This window comes from Ornithorhynchus anatinus, chromosome 5 (assembly GCF_004115215.2).
Source record: "Ornithorhynchus anatinus isolate Pmale09 chromosome 5, mOrnAna1.pri.v4, whole genome shotgun sequence".
Classification (NCBI taxonomy): domain Eukaryota; kingdom Metazoa; phylum Chordata; class Mammalia; order Monotremata; family Ornithorhynchidae; genus Ornithorhynchus; species Ornithorhynchus anatinus.
This window is the reverse complement of record NC_041732.1, coordinates 72,996,157-73,014,734: the sequence shown is the minus strand read 5'-3', so window position 1 is coordinate 73,014,734 and position 18,578 is coordinate 72,996,157. Positions and strand designations below refer to the sequence as shown.

Sequence of the window (18,578 nt, the reverse complement as noted above, 5' to 3'; positions counted from 1 at the left end):
ACAGGTTGGACATAGTCCAAGTCCCTCATGGGGCTCAAAGTCTTAATCCCCATTTTACAGATGAGGTAACTGAGGCACAGAGAAGTGAAGTAATAATCTTGTATTTGTTAAGCGCTTACTATGTGCAGAGCACTGTTCTAAGCACTGGAGTAGACACAGGGTAATCAGATTGTCCCATGTGAGGCTCACAGTCTTAATCCCCATTTTAATAATAATAATAATGTTGGTATTTGTTAAGCGCTTACTATGTGCAGAGCACTGTTCTAAGCGCTGGGGTAAACACAGGGGAATCAGGTTGTCCCACGTGGGGCTCACAGTCTTAATCCCCATTTTACAGATGAGGTAACTGAGGCACAGAGAAGTTAAGTGACTTGCCCACAGTCACACAGCTCACAAGTGGCAGAGCCGGGATTCAAACCCATGACCTTTGACTCCCAAGCCCGTGCTCTTTCCACTGAGCCACTCTGCTTCCCATTAACTTGCCCAAGGTCACAGAGCAGACTAGTGGCAGGGCCAGGATTTGAACCCAGGTTCCTCCGACTCCCAGGCCCATGCTCTTTCCATTAGGCCACATTACTTATCAAGCCTTGAAAGCAGGTAAGCTCCCAAAGAGAGTAGAAATTGAGAAGAGAAGGGGACTAGAATAGAGCCTTGAAAGATACCTGCAATTAGCGGGTGGCAGGCAGAGGTGAGAGAGACAAGACAGAGGACAAATCAGATAGGAAAGTCTAAAGAGCTAGGAAAGAACTGTGTCAGAAAACCAAAATTAAAGATGTTTCCAGGAGAAGGTGGTCCACAGCGTCAAAAGCAGACATGAGGTGGAAGAGAATTAGGGAAGACTAGGATCCTTTTGATTTGGCAAGAAGGTGGTCTCTGACAATGTTGGAGAAAGAGGGCTTAATGGAGTGAAAAAATGTTCTGTAGATGGTCAAGTAAAAGAGTTAGAGAAAGGAAGTGAGGGCAGTGGGGGCCTATGACCTGGTTTGCTTCTTTTTAAATGGTCTTTGTTTAGTATTTACTGTGTACCAGCCACTGTACTAAACACTGGGGTAGGTACAAGACAATCAGACTGGACACAGTCCCTGTCCCACATGGAGCTCCCAGTTTTGGCTACTCAATGCTGTGCCTTCTTGGCAACTCTTCACCTCCAGAGCCAAACTAAATACCCAGTCCCTGCAGCCTAACATCCCTGTGAGCTCTTGACCCCATCACTTTCACCAAATCTGAGCGAACTGCCTTCCCTCTAGGCCACCCAGGGTCGGCACCAACTGCCTTCCTCACCATTGAGAAGAATCACCTGGAAATTGCAACCTCACTTCCCTGTGGACCGTCAGCCCCCGCCACCACAGCCAAGGAACTCTCTGTCTGCTCCGGGCATTTTCTGGTCATGCCAAGCCAGGCATTAAAGTCACTGCTGTGGCTCCTTGGCCCCTCTCTTCCATTGCAGCTGAGCAAAATGCACATCTTGCGTGCCTCAGGCCTCCCACTGCTCTGCACATGCCAGGTAGGTTATAAAAGCCACTGCTGTGCCTTCTCAGTTCCTTTACACCTCCAGAGCCAAAGGAAATATCTGGTATTTACAGCCTCTTTTTCCTGCATGCTTTCGACCCACCCCCAACTCTCCATGGGCCGGAACCAGCTTCCCTATGTTCCACCAAGACAATGCCATCCAATCATGTTTTCCACCACCTGGCAGGAGTGACAACAGCACCTGCAGCATGAGGCTCCATAGAACTTCAGGAAAGCGCTTAGTACTGTGCTTTGCACACAGTAAGCGTTCACTAAATACAATTGAATGAATGAAAGCTAGTGATTGGGAAGCCACTGCTTTGGACTCTGAATCACGATTTGAAGTTCTGTTCCTCTAGCCATAGCTTCTCCCGACTTTTATTTCCATTTTCTTGTCTTGTGTATTTGCTCTTGTTCTTCATGCTCTTTTAGTGTTTCACTGCTCCCGACACGTCTATCTCCAGTCCTCCCTAACAGATCACACCTCCGCTACCTATATCCATAGACACAGCCTTTGAGGGTTCATGTCTAATTTCCACATTTATACTCTCTCCCAGCAATTAATCAATCAATGGTATTTATTGAGCGCTTTACTGTGTGCACAGCACTGTACTAAGTGATTGGAGAAAACAAAACCGAGTTGGCAGGCACTTTCCCCACCCACAATGAACTTAGAGTCTACAGTCTAAGTGCTTAATATATTGCTCTACATACGGTAAGCACGTAATAATACTACTACTACTGTGGAAGTAGATGCCAGAACTTTTTTTTTCTCTTTTTCAGATAGACGAGACAGAGATACGATAGTGGTCACACTAAAGAAGTCCAGAATTTACAGATATTTTCCCAAATTGATGCGTGTAGTTGCAGCACTTTGGTCAATGAGGGAGGTGACCCACTTGCTTTCTCCAATCACACTAATATGTGGCGTCCCTTGGAAAGAAAATCTTGGCTCCATTGCAATAGCAGGTATCCTTGAATCCCACAGGATTCTCAGGACCCTTGTTCCATCCTGCAAGCTATACTGGCATCCACAGGGTGCTTGTCCTATCTACTAACTTGCTTCTCCACCCTCTGGACAGTAGCATTTCCAGTTGGCTGTTTTGCCTTCAGGCCAAACCTTCAGTCCCCTTCTGCCTCAGGAAATACTCTTCTGGATGGGTTTGTGAATTAATGTGTGGGAGGCGGTGGCATCCAGAGTGGGTCCTGACATGTACACATTAAGGAAATGTTAGGAAATTTGGCCTGTGTCTTTCTGGTCAAATGTTACTGCTACTTCTTCTCACTCTCTTCCCTCCCAAATTAAAAGCCTTCCAAAACACATTATCCCATCTGGTGTGATCCCAAAGCTCTTGCAAACCTCTGTCATTTTCTGCTGCAACTCTTTCATGTTTTCTGCAGGGCTGATTCCCACCTTTGCTAACTCAATTCTCTCACTACGTGATTCCTTGGGGACTGAGTCAATCTTTTCAGTGACCTCCTTATCTTAAGTGAAGCCAAGTCTGATTAGTCGTTATTTATTGCCCAACCATTCGCTTTTCCCCTCTTGGTTTCTACTCTTCACATCACCTTGACTTATTCAAAACAGCTCCTGCTCCCCCCATCCTGTTCTTTGCTTCCATTCTTTCTCAGACATTTCTGTGAAGCCCCAGTCCAATGCTTGTGTGCATTAGTGTAGCCTCAATTACTCTGAAGAAAAAGGCCAGGAGACCTTAAGAGCATGGATCATGTCTTCTACCTCTTTGTATTGTACTCTCTCAAAAACGTAGTGCTCTGTCCAAAATAAGCATTCAATTAATACCATCGAGTGATTGTCCCACGGCACTTATTTACATAGCCATAATTTCTTTATATTAATGTCCATCTCCCCCTCTAGACTGTATGTGCATTGTGGTAAGGGAATGTGCGTACCAACTCTATTACACTGTTATACTGTACCCTCCTAAGCTCTTAGTACAGTGCTCTGCAAACAGTGAGCACTCAATAAATACGACTGGTTGATTGAGAAGATGAATGCAGGGTAAGGTGCTCTGAAAGGACTGAGTCCTCTAGGCACCCAAAGCTGTGGAGTGCAGTGGGACTGCCCTGGGCCTAGTGCAAAGTTCCTATTGGTGGGGCAGCTAAGAAAATCAGCCAATATCTCCTCACCCCCTTTTTTCCTTCTTGGCAGCCAACTCCATCCCAGGAAGTCTTGGAGCCATGGAATACACTTCTGGAGTCCTAAATAATTACCCAGTTGTCCTCCAATTTGCTGGAAAGGGCCTGCTGCTCAGTGCATAAAAACAAATTTTATACCAAAATAAAAGCCACAGAGTTTAAAAAGAGAAAGCAAATGTACTGAGGAGATCAAAGGATGCCGGCATTGATACAAAGCAAGTTGTGTTCTGTATTTGTCCTCTGCTAATCTGTTTCCTTTCTCGGGTTTGTATTAAGGTCCTCTCAGGGTTGTACATCTCAGGCTCTCTCTCCCATGAGCTTATCACTCTCTTGCAGGCAAAGTATGAAAATGACAACTGAAGATAACATATAATAGAGCTAATCTTTCTTCTAAAGATAAGATTTTCAACCCCGGAGTCACTGCACATTCATGGACCTATGAATTAAATATAAAAATAACCAATATATTCTGGGAAGCAGAATGTTCTTGCATTGCTGGAGCTCTTAGGAGTACACGCCTGATGAATAATGCCTGGTCCTCACACGTTGTGCTCTTATTTTTCCACAACCTAATTGAGTTTTGCGGCTTCCATATTGTCCGCCTTCAAAGCTGCCGAAGATTTTATGTTTGTAAACAAGCAGGCAGAAAACTCCGATCAGACTTAATGAGCTAAGCATTTAGTTGTCTTCCTGCTGCCAAGCACTGCTGCGCCTGTGCACCGAGAGTGTGTGAACATTCTCTGACATGGGCTGGAGGGTTTAAAATCCTCTTATTTCAGAAATGGGTAAATGGCTAATAAAACTCCAGTTGGCCCTGTCCCATCTAGAGCCACGAGACCCTGAGGGGCCAAATCAGCTTAGTCTTTGTTGTAACTTCCATTTTATCCCCCCCAAATAAACAGACCCTCCTCAGCCATGCAGTAAAAAACTGCAGCGGTTTTCTTTCATTAACCCAGTAACAGCAGCATGCTGAAAGTCAGCCCTGCAGTCCTGGAGAGAGAGAAAGAGAGCCTGTCACCAAAAGGGGTCATTTCAAATAGCCTTGTCAGGCACCGTCTCTGCATGGTTCCCCCATACCTTCCAGACTCAGTCCAACCCTCTGCACTCTGCTATGTCCTGAAGGTGTCCAGGACATCAGCTCCCAAACAACTAGAAAAGCCCCCTGGGAAGAGCTAGCAAAAACAACTAAGCCCTCAGTCCTCTCAAAGCCACCCCAGTAATCCCTTTCTTGTCGGGAAGGCCAGAAAGGCGAAAGCAGTACAAGTCTAAGTCTATGCTGTCTGTGTTAATGATAAGGAGGAAGAGGAGGAGGAACAAGGAAGAGAAGGAAGAGGAGCAAGGAGGAGGAGAAGGAGGAGAAACTCTACACTGTAAACCTGTCTCTAAACTGTAAGCTTGTTTTGGGCAGGAAGTGTGTCTGTTAATTCTGTTGTACTCTCCCAAATGCTTATTACAGTGTTGTGCACACAGTAAGTGCTCTATAAATGATTTTTTAGTATTAATATCTGTCTCTCCCATTCTAGACTGTAAGCTCACTTTGGGCAGGGAATGTGTCTATTGTTGTATTGTACTCTCCCAAGCACTTAGCACAGTGCTCTGCACACAGTAAGTGCTCAATAAATATGACTGACTGAATTAATGAATGAATAAATAAATACCACTGATTGACTGATAAGGGAAGAGGACAAGGCAAAGGAGCAGGAGAAGAAGTGTTGTGGTATTTAACGAGACTAAGCTCTGGGGGCAGATCATCACAAACAGTCCCGATCCCACAGGAAGCTCAAAGTCTACAAACTGATTTGAAGTCCAGATTCCTTTCCTGATTATGTACAGTGTACATCCCGAGATCTTCACTCTTGCCCAAGAGGAGAAATGAGCCGCATTCCCTTCTCCCTAACCACTGTTTAGAAGTTGAGGGAACTTTCTCTTCCTCCCAAGGTGAGGAAATGATGACACTGTAGCAGCTCCAATCTACCTAGAGCTGCTTGCTTAGCTCCCAGAAGAATGAATGGTATGAAAACCCTCTGGGAATCACTCCATTCTATTCTAGATCATTTCTTCAGTGAGACCCACGTTGTCCCACGTTGAGCCATGTTGCACGTGAGCAGCGGGTAGCAACCGTGCATAGCAGTAAAAAGTGGGTATGGGCGATCAAGGTGTTCATTGGGCTTGATAGGCCGAAAGAGTCGGGTGCCAGGAGAGACAGGACAGTTTGTTTGCCTTGGGTAACATCCAAAAGGTTGGCTGGTGGGGAGGAGGAAGGGGGGAGGGCGCCAGTTGGGACTCTTACCCACATTCGCCATGGTCAGATGCAGATGACCTTTCACAAGAGTGTGAACCCCAATGGGCTTGGCAGCTCCAGGACGGGTCACATCTCCACTCATCACCATCACGTCCTGCTCATATTCCATTGCCACGACAGCCAGCTCGTGAGAGACTTGAACCGCTGCCCGGCCCTGGCGGAGAAGGTGCTGCCGAACAAGGAAAATGCTCTAAGCGGCTCCGAGGACCAAGAGTTACTTTCTAGGGGTTTAAAGGCTGAGGGGAAGCTGCACCCGATGCCCTATACAGCAGATGAGGGGAGGCTTTCAGAAGAAAGGCCTGACTGCTTTCATGAGACACCTGAAAAACGTGGCTGGAGGGAACAGTTTTTGCACAGACTATTGTTTTTCAGGGTGCAAATATAGATCATCAGGCTCAAATGTATTTAGGAGAATTTTGAATTTACCTTTGGTTTCCACTAGCCGAGCAACAAAGAAACAAACACCTCTGCTTCTAGTGGGACCCATTCTCACTCAAGGGGTGGGTAGTAAGTGACTGCAAGCAAGATTACAGCCTCTCAATTAAGCAGTGTTCTTATTGCATGCTGTTTGCACACTAATTGCAAACTATACACACCGTATGATTTATAAGGAACTTCACTGTACCAAATGTCTCTGAAATTTTGAAAGCTTCAGGAGAATCTTTCTAGGTGGTAGAATCAGGGGAAAAAATTTTCACAAAATGACAATGGAAAACGACTCTGCCCACTTTGCCAGTTTGAAGCTGAACGGAAAACAAATGATAGTGCAGATCTCAGGAGAATGGACATTCAGAGGCTAGAAGAGCCAACGATTTCATCAAATCACAGAAATCAAGGATGGAAATTACAGAGAGAACATTTTCTATCCCATTTCCAGTGGGTCTGAAGCAATGGGCATGCATTCTCCTCAAAACTCTTGACAAAATCAACCACTAAGTTTATTCAGAGAATTGACTGCAGAATTCAGGCTCCCAGAGAAATTCCGCCCTCCCAAATCCTCTGAAATGAGAGTGACAGCCTACTCCATCAGTGAACTGAATCAGAAACACTTCGGCAACACAATAAAGAAGCATTAGCTGATGGAGATGGCTGAGCAGACCACACTCTCTCACAGCTTCTAGGCCCTTCTTTTTTTTAATTAATCTTTCATGCCTGGCAGAGATGTGATGTTACCTTCATCTGAACTGCAGCAGATCCAATGAGAAGCAGAGAATCTCCATCCCAGACATCAATTTGTAAGGTTTGGATAGCAATATAATGAATAAACCAATGGTGCTCTCCTGGTTTTAGAAATCCAGAATCCAGCATATATTTCAGCTGGAATCCAGGTGATCCTGGAGGGAAAAAAAAAGCACTCAGAATCTATCAATCAATGGTATTTACTGTTTACTGTATGCATTCAATTCATTCAACAGTATTTACTGAGCACTTACTATGTGTAAAGCACTGTACTAAGCGCTAAGAATGTACAATGCGGCAACAGAGAGAGACAATCCCTTCTCAATAACGAGCTCACAGTCTAAACCTGCATACTGTATGCTGAGGACTGTATTAAGCACTTGGGTGGGAACAATACAGTAGAGTCAGTAGATATGTTTCCTGCCCACAAGGAGCTCATAATTTAGATGGGGAGGCAGGTAGGGGAAATGGCAGAGAATAAGGATATATGCATAAATGCTGCAGAGCAGGGGGTGGGATGAATATCAAGTGCTTAAGGTGTACTGAAGGTAACTGAACTAAGCAAATTACCTCCTCATTTATCATCTTTACTTTCTAAAGAAAAACGAGGGCCCTCGACTCGTCACTGATTTCAATTTTCACTATAATTGCAATTTAATAAACACATTAATCAAACCAAATCATGAAACGGGTGAATTAGTAACTTTAAGTCTCACGTTGGCAAACCTAAAATTAAGTTCCTTCCAAAATGTGGACATTTCGCTCCTGGTGCCCATTAAATATTCTCCCTGCAAATTAAACACGATGAACTGGAAATGCGTCCTCCATGTAGGACAGAGATTGCCATTTTTTGAAAGATAAGAATCAGGAGAGAGACATATTCTATGTTAGAAACTAGATTGGATTGAATTCTGTACAGATCATGAAATTTTATAACCAAATCAAGAATCACCATCTCGGCCTTTTGAATCCTGTCTCTTGCCAGGTGTGAATTGATTGACTTGCATTTAAACCAGCACTTAAACACAAAATGTGGCTTGCAGTTATGATATTTATTGAACACTTTCTAACTCCAGCTCTTCTAGATACTTTACTGTGCATCTCAAAATTGGGAATTCACTCTTACTCATATTTTTTATGGTTTTTGTTAAATGCTTACTATGTTCCAGGCACTGTACTAGGCACGAGGGTAGATAAAAGGTAATTAGGCTGGACACAATCGCTATCCCACATGGGGCTCAGCGTCTTAATCCCCATTTTACAGATGAGGTAACCCAAGGTCACCCAGCAGACAAGTGGCGGAGCTGGGACTAGAATCCAGATCCTTCTGACTTCCAGGCCTGTGCTCTATCCAATACATTACTCTACTTCTCCTTTCTTATACGACAAAACTAATAAACACTGTTCACATTTGGAGCAGATGCTTTTGTTATCTTAAAACGGAAGTAAGCCTCACTCTACTTTCATTTCAAACTATTAGGGATAAGCCAAAATCTCCCAGGTAACTACTTCTCCTTAAATGTGATTCCAGGACAGTTTAAAAGGAGGACCTGTGTTGATAAACCTTCACCCAGCTTTAAAATGAAAATAGCTTTCTCTTTTTCAACTTGGTCCATTCATTCATTGAGCATCTAAGGAGGGTATAACACCATACTAGGTGCTTGAAAATATGTAATAAAAATGGAAGATGGGAGCCTTCCCTAAAGGAGCTAAATGTGTGAGGTACAGAGATGGAGATAGTATATATGGGATAGAAAGGGATAGTATAGATGGAGATAGAAGGAGAGTAGCCTAGTGGATAGAACCCAGGCCTGGGAGTTAGAAGGACCTGAGTTCTAATCCCAGCTTCACCACTTGTCTGCTCTGGTACCTTGGGCAAGTCACTTAACTTCTCTGTGCCTCAGTTACCTCATCTATAAAATGGGGATTATATGACTGTGAGCCCCATGTAGGACAGAGACTATGTCCGACCTGATTTGCTTGTATCAACCCCAGCACTTAGAACAGTGCCTGGCACACAGAAAACACTTAACAAATGCCACAATTATTATTATTATTATACCCATAGAGAGATTCAGAGACTATACCTACAAAAGAAATAAGTAGGAAAACCTAGATAGAAGTAGAAACATCATAAGTAAGCAAAGAACATAATTACTGAGTGCAATGCATGAGCCTATGCATATATTTAGAGCTAGGGGTTACTAATGGGTTGAAATGGGAGGTGAGGGTTAATTGGGGAATTTCTCCTGGAGTTGGCTTTGAGAGTAACAAGTGACATGGTTTGGTGGATTTTAGTGGGAAGGTCAGGGGATTTGAATGCAGGGTGAGAACCTGAACAATGGATTGGACTAAGAGTTGAGGTACAGTTAGGGAGGTAGCAGAAAGGGTGCAAGCTGGGGTTTAATGAGAGAACAGAGTAGAAGGGTTCAGAGACAGCCAGGGAAGAGCTTTGAATCCAGGGATCAGGAGTTTCTGTTTGATGCAGAGAGAAATGGGTAGCTATTGGAGGCTTTTTGAGGAGGGAAGTTATGTGTTCTGAGAGGCATTTTTGGAAGATGATCCAGGCAGCAGAATGTAGGGTAGAAAAAAGAGGAGAGATGCTTGAGACAGAGTGGTAGCTGCAGCAATAATAACTGTATTTACTGTGCACATCTGCAGTGCAGTGTTCTGCACACTTGGGAGAATCAACAGAAGCACAGGACACATTCCCTACCCACAAGAGGTTAATACTCTAATGGGGGAACAGACAAAAACTCCTACAGACTGTAAGCTCATCCTCCAGACTGTAAGCTTGTGGTGGACAGGGAACATGTCTACCAACTCTGTTGTACTGTACCAATCAATCTGTCAATCATATTTATTGAGTGTTTACTGAGTGCACAGCACTGTACTAAGCGCTTGGGAGAATACACTGTAACAATATAGCAGATATATACCCTCCTAAGTGCTTAGTACTGTGTTCTGCATGTTAAATAAATACCACTGATGGTTAGAACTACTGAATATGCATATATATATGTGTATATATATGTATATACACACACACAAGTGCTGAGGAGGAGTATAAATAGATAAGTACAAGAGGCAGCTTAAGAATTGGGATACTGATAATTAGCTGGGGAAGGGTTGGTGGAAGAAGTAGGATTTTATGAGGACTTTGAAGATAGGGAGGGCTGAGGTCTGGTGGGGATTTGTGGGCGGAGAGGGCACTAGTTCCAGGTCCTGGGGACAGCAGGAGCAAGGGGTGAGACATGGACAAGACAAGAATGAAGTTCAAAGACAGAGAGGCCGGTAAAGAAGTTGAAGAAAAAGTACAACTGGGAAGTGACAGGGCTTGGATTAGGGTGGTGATCCTAAGGGTAGTCCTATCAGTGTACTAATTAAGCACCTAGGAATTTGCATCAGACTCATAAGAATGTTTCCTGCACAGAAGGAGCAAGACTGTGAGCTCCACAGGGGACACGGACTGGGTCCAACCTGATTGTCTTTAATCTACCCTAGTGCTTAGTTCACTGCCTGGAACATAGTAAGTACCTCACAAATACCTTTTTTTTTTAAAAAAAAAGGAGGGGTAAAATAAAGAAAACATATTATGGAGGAAAAACAAGCAGGATTTAGAGACACCCTGAACGGAGGAGGTGAAAGACAGAAAGGACAAATATGACAACGTGATTGTGAGCTTCTAGACAAGGAGGATGGTGGTGGTGGTGGTGTTGACTGTGATGGAAAAAGTGGGACAGAAAGTAGATAAATGAGGATTTCGGTTTTCAACCATACTGAGTTTGAACTGCTGGCAGGTCATCCATGTAGATATGCTTGTCATTATGCTCATGCTTAAATGCAATTGGTTCTTCCATAACATGAATTTGCATTATGTATTTTGGTTAGAATACCCCTAGGGAATTAGAGAACATTCTTTCCCCAAGCACATCTGTCCAGACATAACATAATGGGAGGGAAGAAACAGTTCTGCATATGCATGTGGTGTTGGTTATTGCTTGAGTACAGTGAGTTCCATAAGCATAAATTGTTTGAAACGTGAAATTCTTCAATGATAATAATAATAATGACTGTGGTATTTTAAGTGTTTACTATATTCCAAACACTGTACTAAGCCCTGGGTCAAAGTCAAAATAATCAGGTTCCACATAAGGTTCAAAGTCCAAGTAGGAGGGAGAACAGGTTTTGAATGCTTTACTTTGCAGATGAGGGAACTGAGGCCCAGAGAAGTTAAGTGACTTGCCCAAGGCCACACAGCAGGCAAGTGGCATAGGTGGGATTGGAACCCAGGTCCTCTGCTTCCCAGACCCATGCTTTTTCCAGTAATAATAATATCTGTGTTATTTGTTAAGCACTTACTGTGTGCCGGGTACTGTACTGGGGTGCTGGGGTGGAGACAAGCAAATCAAGTTGGACACAGTCCTTGTCCCACATGGGGCTCACAGTCTCAATACTCATTTTGCAGATGAGGTAACTGAGGCCCAGAAAAGTGAAGTGACTTGCACAAGGTCACATAGCAGGCAAGTGACAGAGCTGGGATTAGAACCATGACCTTCTAACTCCCAGGCCTGTGCTCTATCTATTAAGCCATGCTGCTTCTCTAAGGAACGGCTTCTCCTCAGGAACATAAATGCTTAGAGAAGAACCGTCTTTATTAAAATCCAAAGAAAATTTATTCTTTGGATCCACTTCTCATAGAAGCACCGTGGCTTAGTGGAAAGAGCCCAGGCTTGGGAGTCAGAGGTCATGGTTTCTAATCCTGGCTCTGTCACTTGTCTGCTGTGTGACCTTAGGCAAGTCACTTCACTTCTCTATGCCTCAGTTCCCTCACTTTTAACATGAGGATGAAGCCTGTGAGCCCCATGTGGGACAACCTGATGAACTTGTAGCTCCCCCAGCGCTTAGAACAGTGCTGGGCACATAGTAAGCACTTAACAAATACCACTATCATTATCATCGTCATTTAGAGAAGTGAGGTCACAATACCAAAAAAACAAAACTGGGCTACGATAAATAGTTGGATTCCTGTTGATAAAGCCTTTACAGAAAAGTCCAGTAAATTACTTAATGTGATCATTTCAAAAATGTCAGAGTAAAGACTCATTGATCAAGATGTTCAATTTCCCTTGCACAATTTTCAGTGATCTGATTGCTTCTACTTTTCAACTCATTGAATTCACCTTCACAAAACCGGCACAAATATAAATTTGCAACGTTTGCCTCCCTCAATCAATCTATCGTATTTATTAACCCCTAACTTTTTGCAGAGCACTGAACTAAGCATTTGGGAAAGTACAATAGAACAGTGTTGGTAGATACGTTCCCGACCCACAGGGAGTTTCCAGTCTAGAGGGGGAGACAGGCAGCATGCAAATAAATAAATTACAGTTATGCACACAGATGCTGTGGGGCTGAGGGTGGGGTGGTACTTACCACTATTCAAGGAGCCGTCTTTGTTCATGGGAACTAAGAGGTGTGACAGAGAACTAGAGTTGGTCTCCCCACTGTGGTCCAGCTTCACCAGTTGTAACCGTGGCGTGGTGACAGGGGGGAAGCGATAGAACTGGAATGTGAAATATACATTCTTTGGCCATGGTGTTGTCCCAGGGTCCTGTGGCAACCTAAATCAAATGGCACCGCTGTATGAATTTATCATCAGCTACAGTTCAGGAGTGTGACCTATATTTGACACTTGTGTACTAAAGAAACACTATGCTTAGCCTAAAGGTATGGCCAGGCAGTAAGATCAAACAGCCTAGGCTAAAGTGGGCCACTCCATTCAGGATTTAACGAACTGGTAAAACATGAATTTGTGGCCATCATTAACATACGCTTTCACTAAGGACCAGGTATTCTTAGTATTTTATCTTTTTTTAAAAAAATGGTAAAGCACTTACTATGTGACAGGCATTGTAATAAGCACTGGGATAGATAGAAGATAATCAGATTGGACAAAATCCCAATCCCATATAGGGCTCACAATCTAAATTGGAAGGAGGAAGATTTAATCTCCATTTTACGGATGAGTTAACTGAGACACAGAGAAGTTAAGTGATTTACCCAAGGTCACACAACAGACAAGTGGCGGAGCTGGCATTAGAACTCAGGTCCTCTGGTACCCAAGGTCCATGCTCTTTCCGCTAGGCCACACTGCCTACTTTCCCAGCCCCACAGAACTGTAATCAGTGAAAAAGTATCCGTATTTAAAGCACTATACTTTCCCAATCAGTGTCCAACTACAGATGAGCTGAGTGACATCAGCCCTCTCAAATCACTAAGACTGCCATGGAACCTTGATCTGGAATGTCTACTTCCCAGAAACCAGCTGGCACGTTATCCTATGGAAAAATCCTATGGAATAATCCCATAGAAATAATCAAATAGGAATTCTGCAGTAGCTTATTCTTTAAGGTATGATGTTAACACCCTGAGCCAGCTAATTTCAAATAGTCCCCCTCTAGACTTCATGCTCTTTGTGGGCAGGGAATGTGTCTGTTTATTATTGTATTGTATTCTCCCAAGTGCTTAGTACAGTGCTCTGCATACAGTAAGCGTTCAGTAAATACAATTGAATGAATGAAATAGCTAATTGTGTGGCCAATCCCTAGGACCTTACTGAAAGCATCAATTAATCATTAGTCAATGGAATTTACTTTATCATTTCTCTATCCATAATTCATTCATTCATTCAATTGCATTTATTGAGCACTTACTATGTGCAGAGCACTGTACTAAGCACTTGGAAAGTTCAATTCAGCAACAGAAACAATCCAGAATGGGCTCACAGTCTAGAAGGGAGGAGACAGACATCAAAACAATTAAACAGGCATCATTAGCATCAGTATAAATAGAATTAGAGATATATAAACATCATTAATAACATAAATAGAATTATAAATATGTACATATATACACACAAGCGCTATGGGGCAGGGAGGGGGTAAGATCACAGGGAGCGAGTTGGGGCGATGGGGAGGAAAGGGGGAGGAGAAGAAAAGAAGAGCTTAATCTGGGAAGGCCTCCTGGAGGAGGTGAGCTTTCAGTAGGGCTTTGAAGGGGGAAAGTGTGCTAGTTTGGCAGATTTAAGGAGGAAGGGCAATCCAGGCCAGAGGTAGAATGTGGGCCGGGGGTTGACAGGGGGACAGGCGAGAGTGAGGCACAGTGAGAAGGTTAACTTATTTTAATGTCTGCCTCCCTCCCAACAACTGTAAATTCTCTGTGGGCAGGAACCACGTCTACCAATTCTGTTGCAGTATACTTTCCCAAGCACTTAGTACAGTGCTCTGCTCCTAGCAAACGTTCTTTAAATACCACTGATTGACTGAGCACTTATTGTGTGCACAGCACAGTACTAAGAACGTGGAAAAATACAGTACGACAGAGTCAGTAGATACATCTCCCCTTCAGAGACAAACTGCATCTCAAAGTGATGTAACATCTAAATTTTGGACTCCCTTAGGATTGAGGCCCTAGGACATAAGCAGCATGGCCTAGTGGATAGAGCATGGGCCTGGGAGTCAGAAGGACCTGGGTTCTAAACCCAGATCTGCTGCCTGCCTGCTGTGTGACCTAGGGGAAGTCACTTCACATCTCTGTGCCTGTTACCTCATCTGTAAAATAGGGATTAAGACTGTGAGCCCTGTGCATGACAGGGACTGTGTCTAATTTGATTTGTTTGTACCCACCCCAGCACTCAGTACAGTGCCTGGCACACAGTAAGTGATTAATAAATATCAAAAACAACAACAACAAAACTGTAAGGTTTTACCTGCTAAATGCAAGGAACTGAAGGATGATTTCATTGCTCTGCAGAAAATCCGATTCTTCTCTCTGAGTGTTGACTTTCACTGGAGCTGTGGGATCCACCACCTCAGCGGGCTCCTTGTTGCAGTCCAAGATTTCTGGAAAGCCAGAGCAATGCAGGCAAGCCAGCGAGGCCCGCGAGGGAGCTGTGCCCCAGCTGAAAGGGAATGGAATCCATCGGCAAAGGTTCGGGGATCAGGAATGTCGTTGATCAAAAAAGCCAGGCTGACACTTGCTCCCAGAAGCCAATCCCCAAGCAAGTTCAACGGACCGGTTGGCAGCTCCGGCTCGAAGTATCCTAGGCCAACGGTTACCCAGGGGCTCGCAGCCTGGCTGGCCCACCTACGACTGGTATCCAGCTCAAGATTGGTCAGGTGAACCCAATCCCGATTCAAATCATCTGCCACCTCACCTTCGGGCCTGGGCATCCTGGGCCATGATAGGAGCATGCAAGGGAGTGAATGGCAGTTCCTGGAGCTGGTCGGCTCCGGCTGGCTCGAGGACTGAGGAATTCTGACTCAGATCAGCCTCCAGATGAGATACTCTGCCACCACATGGGATCTCCTGCTGAGAAATGAATCCATCGACAATGATATTTATTGAATGGTATTACTGAGAAGCAGTGAGGCTTAGTGGAAAGAGCCCGGGGTTGGGAGTCAGAGGTCGTGGGTTCTCATCCCGGCTCTGCCACATCAGCTGTTTGACTTTGGGCAAGTCACTTAACTTCTCTGTGCCTCTGTTACCTCATCTGTAAAATGGGAATTAAGACTGTAATAATAATAATAATGTTGGTATTTGTTAAGCACTTACTATGTGCAGAGCACTGTTCTAAGCGCTGGGGTAGATACAGGGTAATCAGGTTATCCCACGTGAGGCTCACAGTTAATCCCCATTTTACAGATGGGATAACTGAGGCACAGAGAAGTTAAGTGACTTGCCCACAGTCACACAGCTGACAAGTGGCAGAGCCGGAATTCGAACCCATGACCTCTGACTCCCAGGCCCAAGCTCTTTCCACTGAGCCACGCTGCTTCTCTGCTTCCCAAGTAAGCCCTACTTGGGACAACCTCATTACCTTGTATCTCCCCCAGCGTTCAGAACAGTGCTTGGCACATAGTAAGCACTTAACAAATACCGTTATTATATTATTCTTGAGTGGTTATTGTGTGCAGAGCAATGTACCAGCACTTGGGAGAGTACAATACAACAATGCTGGTAGACATGTTCCCTGCCCACAGTGAACTTACATTCTAAAGTGAGAGACAGATATCAACATAATTAAATATACTGAGGATATGAACGTATGTATATGTATCTGTAATTTATTTATCTATTTTTTAAATTTACATTAATGTCAATCTCCCCCTCTAGACTGTGCGCTCTTTGTGGACAGGAATGTGTCTGTTTGTTGTTATAGTGTACTCCCCCAAGCACTTAGTACGGTGCTTTGCACACAGTAAGTGCTTAATAAATATGATTGAATGAATGAATAAGTGCTGTGGGGCTGAGGGTGGGGTGAATATCAAGTGCACAAAGGGTACAGAAGCACCTAAATGAAGCTGACATTGGTCCAAATTTGCTTTTCCATAATGGACACCCAAAATGATCTGTGCCACTTCTGTTTAAGGAGTTTTCCAATGAATTCGCTGGAGTTGCTCTTTAAGCCAAAGGAAGACCTCCCAGCTAGTGGGAAGTGAACCAACTACCTCCCCAAAAGGCATCCTCGATATCTACCCCAGGCCCTCTGGTCTGTGCCAATTGGTTGTCAACAAAGATCTATTTTGTGGAGCAAAAAGAGTGAAAGCTTCTCTGCCATCTCACGATCCATGCCAACTCATGTGTGTTAGTGCCTGTTTTCTTACCCTTAACTGGAACTGTCAAAAGTACAACATCTAGTGCTTGCTGAAAGGTCTTGGGCAACCCAAGGAAGGACAGCCCCCTGTCATCTAAACACAGCTTGGCTAGCAGCCCAATGTCAGAATGGAGGGTTATAGCCCAATATTTGCTCAACCAAGAAAGGAGAAATAATTAAAATAAGAACCAGGAGGGAAAGGTTCTTTAAAATCTAAAATATCAAAGTCTCAAAAACTAGTAGTTTTCGACTACTCAGCACTGAACACACATGTTTGTGGAAGCAGCGTGGCTCAGTGGAAAGAGCACGGGCTTGGGAGTCAGAGGGCATGGGTTCTAATTCTGGCTCCACCACTTATCAGCTGTGTGATTATAGGCAAGTCACTTAACTTCTATGTGTCTCAGTTCTCTCAATTGGAAAATGGGGAATAAGACTGTGAGCCCCATGTGGGGCAACCTGATTACCTTGTATCTACCCAGCACTTAGAACAGTGCTTGGCGCATAGTAAGTGCTTAACAAATACCAAAATTTATATATATATATATATATATATACATAGTGAACATTCCAACGTGTTTATTCTGATTCCATTGTCTGTCTCCCACATTGAGTGTCAAAGTCCTTCTGGGCAGGGAACATAGACAACATAAGCGCTTAGAACAGTGCTTCACACATAGTAAACACTTAACAAATACCATCATTATTATTATAACCTTGTATCTATCCCCAGTGCTTAGAACAGTACTCAGCACATAGTAGGCACTTAACAAATACCAACATTATTACATTATCAGTGTACTTTGCTGCACCTCCCCAAACATTTAGTACAACGTATTGCCGTCAGTAAATGCTCAGTAAATATTATGACCATCACCACCACCCTAACTGCTACCATTACAACTAATAATAATAATAATAATAATAATGGTATTTGTTAAGTACTTACTATGTGCCAAGCACTGTTCTAAGCACTGGACTATTACTACTATTACTCCAACATCCATAGAAATTGATCACTGGGCTATAGTTAGAATGAATGCTTGCTATTTCAATAACATTTCCTCAAGTAGGTATCTTCCTGCATTATCTTGCAGAGGCATCTATGGTTTTCGCTGGAAACCCAACCTGGAAATCGACCCAAGAGCTTGAGGCTGAACTCTAAATACATTCCCTAGGACATATAGACAATCCAGGATCTCTACTCCAAAAGTCATTCTGGCCTGCCTGGGATACATTAGTACAGATTCTCATTCTATTTAAATGCCACAGAGGATTAAAAAAATATGTTTCAAAAGCTTAATCATTTTTCTGAAAGGATTTGTATCTCAGCATTGCCCTTCCCCTTTCCCTTCTGGGATCAGAGATTCTGAATCCAAGTTTAAATGTGCCTTGGCAGCAGGAGCTTCTAGCCCAAAGCTTTTGGCTCTTCCTTAAGGTGGAAGCAAGAACCAGAGTTGGAGGTGGAAGCTGTGAACTTTTCAAGCAAGGACAGCAGGGGAGGAAGAGGCATAGAGAGTCAGGAAGTGGTGTAGCCTAGTGCAAAGATCACAGGCCTGGGAGTCAGAGGACCTGGGTTCTAATCCTGAATCTACCCCTTACCTACCAGATGTGTGACCTTGGGTAAGTCACTTCATTTCTCTGTGGTTCATTTCCCTCATCTGCAAAATGGGGATTCAGTACTTATTCTTGAATGTGAGCCCCACGTGAAACCTAGATTATCTTGGATCCCCAGTGCTTATTACAGTGCTTGGCACATAGTAAGTACTTAACAAA

At 43.8% G+C, this 18,578-nt stretch overlaps 1 protein-coding gene across 2 annotated transcripts in view; it reads right to left on the bottom strand.

Annotated features, from left to right (window-relative positions):
* NPHP4 (nephrocystin 4) overlaps positions 1–18,578 on the bottom strand; it is a 169,772-nt gene that overhangs the window by 29,927 nt on the left and 121,267 nt on the right. For both annotated transcript variants that reach the window (XM_029066495.1, XM_039912090.1), the window contains 5 exons: positions 15,366–15,520; positions 14,919–15,110; positions 12,584–12,771; positions 7,142–7,302; positions 5,957–6,137 (listed from right to left, as the gene is read on the bottom strand). In XM_029066495.1, the coding sequence (XP_028922328.1) occupies positions 5,957–6,137; positions 7,142–7,302; positions 12,584–12,771; positions 14,919–15,110; positions 15,366–15,520 (877 nt within the window). The remainder of the gene's footprint in view (positions 1–5,956; positions 6,138–7,141; positions 7,303–12,583; positions 12,772–14,918; positions 15,111–15,365; positions 15,521–18,578) is intronic.